Raw genomic sequence first — 6,805 nt, forward strand, 5'->3', positions numbered from 1 at the left:
AAAGCCATAACAGAATTTTAGAGAATTCCGTACAACATGATAGAACAAAACATGTTGAGGTGGATCGACACTTTATTAAAGAAAAAATTGAGAATCGCATTATTGAGTTTCCATTTGTGAGATCAGAAGATTAGTTACCTGATATTCTTACTAAAGCAGTTTCAAGACAAGCCCTTGCTAAAGTTCTAACCAAGTTGAGTATTGGTGATCCCACTACTCACCTTGAGGGAGAGTATTAGAATATCATAATTAGGGAACAAAATCAGAAAAAAATCAATGTAATTTATTAGGATATTATTTTATAATTAGCATACTCATTAATATACTCTTAATCTATATATTGGTAAGAACCTTGTAATCACAAGAGAGAATATAACAAATGATATTTTTCTAAATAATTCTTCTTTTTTTTTCCTAAAGCCTTTGTACCATGGTTACAGTTTGTACTATACTAGAATCATATTTAGTTGAATGAATGTAGGATCACATTTATTGGATTTAATTCTTGCCAGAAACAAAAAACCACCAAAATTTCTTAATTTTGACACCAAAATGTTGTTATAAAAACACAGATATTTCTTTTTAATACTGTATTTTTTGCTTCTTATTCTTCTTTCTTTTTTTTTCTGTTGTTCTTACTTCTTTTAAGAGTATTGCTTCTCAATTAGACTTGACTGCATACTTATTGGATTGAAATTTTACATGTGCAAAAATTTAAAAGAGAATGAAGAAGGAAAAGAAACAATGTAATTTATGTATGAGAAAAAACCGACAATGATGATGATTATGATGGAGGGGGAAGAAAAGGAATGAGGAGGGTAAATTCAAATGAGAAATGAAGGAGAAGGAAAAGGTGGTGGTTGTGATGGTGGTGATGATGACGACGATAACGAAAGAAAAAGATGAGGAAAATAAAAGGGAAAGAATGAGAAGAGGCAGTAGCAGCAGCAAAGAAGAAGAAGAAAAAGCGCATGAACAAGAAACACATTATAACAACTTGGCTGGATTTGGTTAGATAAATAACTTGAATGTAGAGCTTTTTCGAAAATTATATTAGACTTTTTAATTTTGATAAGAACAAATAATTTAAAAATTTTTATTTTAAATGCTTTTAAAAGTACTCTCATCTTTTTAAAGTTATAAGAAAGGTTGCGAAAACCGAACTGGTCATTAAACCCGTCAAGTAACTGGTTTAATAGTTCAATAGTTCAATAGTTCAACTGGGGTTGAACCGTGGTTAGACCGGTTTAATTAATATACAATAAAATTATTAAAAATTTAATATATAATTAAAATAATTAACATAAATAATACTTAACATAAATAATTAAATATTAAAAATTTTTAATTTCCAATTAACTCTCATATTCTAATAAAATGATCAATATAAATACCTAGAATAATCACTCCCAATCCAAATACATACAACTATACAAGCCGGAAAATCCAAAAGCATTAGAAAATTTAGCAACTCAACCATCAGAAACTGAAATTCAAATACACTCACAATCCAAGGACACACACAATTCAAGTTCAGCAAATCACACTTCCAATAACCCTAACTTAGAAAAAAAAACATAAAAGAACAACAACTCAATTATCAGAGAATAGCAACTCAATAATCACAGTAACTCAGAATCAATAAAACAAAATAAACAAACATAAATGGAAGCAAACATAAATTTCAGCCGTGCATACTCATAATCATAAACATTATTCGGTTCCAGAATCATACAAAAACAGAAACTCATAATAATAAAACCCAGAGATAGAGATAGAGACAGACGAGGTTGGAACAAAACTCAACTGCTAGCGAAGGAGGAACGGTGTGATAGAGACAGAAACGAGGGAGGAATGGCGAGACAGAGACAGAGACCAAGATGAGGGAGGAACGAAACTCTTGCCGGGGAGGGTAGAACGGCGAGATAGAGACGAGGATAGGATTCAAACTGACAGCTCCTCGATCTGCAAGTCCAAAACTACAACGATGATGTAGAGAAGAGTAGAAGACGACAACGAGCTTCGACATGCAAGTACAGAGGCGACGGCGTGGAGGAGAAGAGGATCGACGGCCAAGGACTTCGATCTGACCCTTTGGCCGTCACTGCTGGCGCGACGGCACCCTTTGGCTGACGAGAAGAGTTCGGCGGCGACGGAGGCGGTGACTGCTGCTGCTGGTTGCTGAAAGATAGAGGGATAGTGGGTTAGGGTTCCATTTTTGTGCGAGGGAAGGGAACTGAGAAGGATGCTGCTCTCAGCCTTTTTATATGCTGAGCTATAAAACTGTTAAAAAACCATCCGATTCCACCGGTCTGTCGGTTTATTACCGGTTCGACCGGTTTTTTATCGGTTTTTTGCTAAACAGTTTTTTATGTCAATTGGACCGGCTAGAAGATCGGTTCTCGGTTAATTCGGTCGAACCGATCGGTCCGATTCGGTTTTCAAAACACCGATTATAAATATAAGTACATAATCTTTTTAAAAAATATAAATACCTATTCGAAAAATTTTACCAAACTAAGCTTACACGCATCCGACTATTTTATATAATATTAACAAAAATAATTATTTTTATATTAATAAATTAAATAATTATTTAAAAAATAGATGTGATTCAACCTATGTTAAAAACATTTTACTTTTTTAGGTGTCTCAACATTAAATTCTTATTTCTGTCCCATTGATGAACCATCTTGTCGTGTTGTTCCGCCATGACGTGCTAAACAGTCAAAAGGAAAACATATGAGAAAAAAACAATGCAAAAACAACCGAAAACAAAATAAAATAATGTTAAAATTTGCGCGAGTCAAAGACAAGCTAGGTATGATAATCTGGCATGCTTTAGGACAACTCATGTCATTAACAAAACTCAAAGTGAACTACTCTCGATGAATTGCTGCCGAGAGCATATTACTACATTAATTATTACTTGTTTGCCTTGTGATCAATAATAATGATCCTTATGATGAGTAGCAGCGAAAGGATTAATCTTGATAACGAGGCCAGGGAAAACATCATCAGGGTCATGAATATGCGGGTTCTCTTCAACAATATAAGGGTCTCCGCATTTCTCACCAATTGTTTGCAGCGTCTCTCCCTCACGAACCACGTATATTTCATCACACCCCCTCTTGTAGTTCTGATGATGATGATCAATAATAATACTTGTGCTGGTTAATAGCTCGCAGGAACTCAGCATGAGCATCAGCGTCCCCAGCATTGCGCAGTACCATGAAAACCTCTCTGCCATCGCTCTTGAAGAACACTCGCAAGCCATGCTTTTAATTAATGATATTAAAACACATCATATCTATTTGATTAAATATATAAGAGAGCGAATTGAATTGAATTGAAGTTGCTGTCACTGGTTGTTGGAGTGGGTTGAGAGATGGATCCTTCGGTGAAGAAGGTGAATGCTTGCCAAGTGTTCAACAACGAATAGGGTTGTTGGAATCAAAATGGATGACCGCAAGAGTTGGTTTAACTGCTTTATCATATGCCTTTGGTCTTTGATTTTGACTTAATTAATTTGCACCCCTCTCACCTATAGCTAGCTAGTAACAAGCTTAATAACCGTGCATTGCACCCACGGCTGAAAACATGTATAAAAATATGATATGTGAATATACTTATAATTATTTATAAGTGATATACATCTATATTTTAATCATTTATTTTTAGCAATTTTTTACAATCAAAGTCTTAATCTAAAAGGCAATCCAAAAGAAAAAGAAGTCAACACAATTGAATTTGGTGGTGTTCAAACTCGGGAAGAATTGCACTCACAACCTAGAGGAAAGGTAGAAGAAGTGCAAATCGGAGATCACCCTAAAAAGACGATGAATACAGGGGCTAACTTGGAAGAAGGACTGAAAGTACAGTTCGTTGACCTCCTACGAAAAAACACCGATCTTTTTGGTTGGAAAGTCTCCGATATGCTTGACATAAATCTCGATTTGATGTCTCATAAGCTCGCTGTCTACTCGAGTTCCAAACCTATTCAGCAAAAGCATCAAAAACTCGGACCCGAAAGGATACAAATCGTGGAAGAACAAGTGCAAGCGTTATTGGAAGCTGGATTCATAAGAGAGGTCAAGTATCCATTATGACTGGCTAACGTAGTTCTGGTAAAGAAGTAGAATGGAAAGTAGAAAATGTGTGTAGACTACACCGACCTCAACAAAGCTTGTCTCAAGGACCCATACCCTCTCCCGAGCAGTGGCGCTCTGGTTGAATCAACCTCAATTTATTGGTATTTGTCCTTTATGGACATATACTCGGGATATAACCAAATCCCGATGTATAAATCAGACCAAGAGAAGACCTCTTTCATTAATCCTAAGGATAACTATTGTTATGTAGTAATGCCTTTCGGATTAAAAAATACCAGAGCCACATATTAACGATTGATGAACAAAGTGTTTTGCTCCCACTTAGTTAAACTCATGGAAGTGTATGTAGACAGCATACTCGTAAAAACTAAGGATGACTTGGCTCTCTTATCCGATCTCTCAGAGGTATTCTCCACAATAAGGAAGCATGGAATGAGGCTAAACTCCTCAAAATGTACCTTCGCGGTAGAGGCCAGGAAATTCTTAGGTTTCATGCTAACTCAAAGAGTCATAGACGCAAACCCGGATAAGTGTAGAGCCATACTAGGGATGAAGAGTCCGACTTGTCTCAAAGAAGCCCAACAACTAGATGGAAGGTTAGCAGCACTATTCAGATTCCTGGCAGGATCAGCATTGAAGTCCCTACCATTGTATTTGATCCTCAAAAAGGAGAATTAATTTGAATGGACCCAAGAATGGAACAAGCTTTTCAAGGCTTTAAAGCATTTTTGGGCCAACCCCATACTCACCCGACCTATGACGGGAGAGGAGCTCGTCCTCTACTTGGAAGTGGTGAGCTGAGCTATAGCTTCAGACTTAATCTAAGAAGATGAGAACGGAGAGCAACCTATTTATTTTATCAACAAAGTCTTACAAGGAGTAGATTTGAACTATCAAAAGATAGAAAAGTTTGCGTATACTCTTATCCTTACCTCCCGAAGGCTCCAACCTTATTTCTATGCTCACACTATAAGGGTCTGTACTAATCAATTCATGAAACACATTCTACAAAAGATGGACATAGCAGGAAAGATGATACAATAAGCTGTAGAACTGTCTGAGTTCGATTTGAAATATGAAGGTTGAGTAGCAATCAAATCCCAGTACATCACTGATTTTGTGGCCGAATACACTGAAAGTCAGGGAAGTCCAAAAACTTGGAGCTTATATGTAGACGGATAATCCAATAAAGCTGGCAGTGGAGCAGGCATCATATTGAAAAGTGAGCAAGAAACTCGGATAGAACTTTTGTTAAGGTCCGAGTTTCCTACTTCTAATAACCAAACAAAATATGAAGCCTTGCTTGCTGGCTTAAAGATGGCTAAAGAAGTGGGGGGCACAAAGGTTGATAGTGTTTAGTAATTCCTAACTGATAACTTCACAAATTAAAGGTAGTTATCAAGCCAAAGACCCTAATATGAAAAAATACCTAGATGAAGCACGAGAACAACTAGCACAGTTCTTGGAAAGAGAGGTCCAACACATAATTCGGAAGTCAAATGCTCGAGCAGATGCCCTCTCCAAGTTAGCCAGCACCAAGCCAGGGGGCAACAATAGAAGCCTCATCCAAAAAACTCTCCACGCACCATCAATATCAACGGAAGATGGCAACTCAGACATAATGGCCATATCTAACCAGAATTTAGGATGGATGACTGGTGCACAAAATTGTGATCTCTAACAATGGCATTCAACTTGATATGCGCATCTACTAACTCAGCACTTTCTTCACAACTTTGTACAACTAACCAACAAGTGCACTGGGTTGTCCAAGTAATAAACCTTACGTGAGTAAGGGTCGATCCCACGGAGATTGTTGGTATGAAGCAAGCTATGGTCATCTTGTAGATCTCAGTTAGGCTGATTCAAATAGTTATGGAGTTTTTGAACATAAAGATAAATAAAACATAAAATAAAGATAGAAATACTTATGTAAATAATTGGTGGGAATTTCAGATAAGTGTATGGAGATGCTTTATCCCTGTGGAATCTCTGCAACATACTGCTTTCTTACTTTCAATCCTTTATACTCCTTTCCATGGCAAGATGTATGTAGGCCATCAATGTTGTCAATGACTACTTCCCATCCTCTCAGTGAAAAAGGTCCAAATGCTCTTGTCATAGCATGGCTAATCATCTGTCAGTTCTCGATCATGTCGGAATAGAATCCATTGATTCTTTTGCATTTGTCATCACGCCCAACAATCGCGAGTTTGAAGCTCGTCACAGTCATTCAATCCCTGAATCCTACTCAGAATACCACAGACAAGGTTTAGACTTTCCGGATTCTCAAGAATGACCGCCAAAAGGTTCTAGCTTATACCACAAAGATTCTGATTAAGGAATTCAAGAGACACACGCTCGGTCTAAGGTAGAACTGAAGTGGTTGTCAGTCACGCATTCATAAGGATGGATGCTGATGAGTGTCACAGATCATCACATCAATCAAGTTGAAGTGCAACGGATATCTTAGAACAAGAATAAGCTGAATTAAAGAGAAAATTGTAGTAATTGCATTAAAACTCAAGGTACAACAGAGCTCCACACCCTTAGTCTATGGTGTGTAGAAACTCCACCGTTGAAAATACATAAGTGATCAAGGTTTAGGCATGGCCGAATGGCCACCCCCATAAACGTGATCAAAGGATCATAAGGTAATCCAAAAAAAATCCAAAGATGTCTAATACAATAGT

At 37.0% G+C, this 6,805-nt stretch overlaps 1 protein-coding gene across 1 annotated transcript; it reads right to left on the reverse strand.

Moving 5' to 3' along the window:
• Nucleotides 1–2,840: 2,840 nt before the first annotated feature.
• Nucleotides 2,841–3,276, reverse strand: LOC127748300 (uncharacterized). Its single transcript, XM_052262536.1, has one exon. It carries the CDS (start codon nucleotides 3,248–3,250, stop codon nucleotides 2,945–2,947), a length of 306 nt encoding a protein of 101 aa, XP_052118496.1. The 5' UTR covers nucleotides 3,251–3,276; the 3' UTR covers nucleotides 2,841–2,944.
• Between the last annotated feature and the right edge of the window lie 3,529 nt (nucleotides 3,277–6,805).

Source organism: Arachis duranensis, chromosome 6 (genome assembly GCF_000817695.3).
Source record: "Arachis duranensis cultivar V14167 chromosome 6, aradu.V14167.gnm2.J7QH, whole genome shotgun sequence".
NCBI classification, from domain to species: Eukaryota; Viridiplantae; Streptophyta; class Magnoliopsida; order Fabales; family Fabaceae; genus Arachis; species Arachis duranensis.

What these genes read in the sequence shown, in the direction of transcription:
- LOC127748300 (XM_052262536.1), bottom strand. Translation starts at nt 3,250, where the DNA reads ATGGCAGAGAGGTTTTCATGGTACTGCGCAATGCTGGGGACGCTGATG.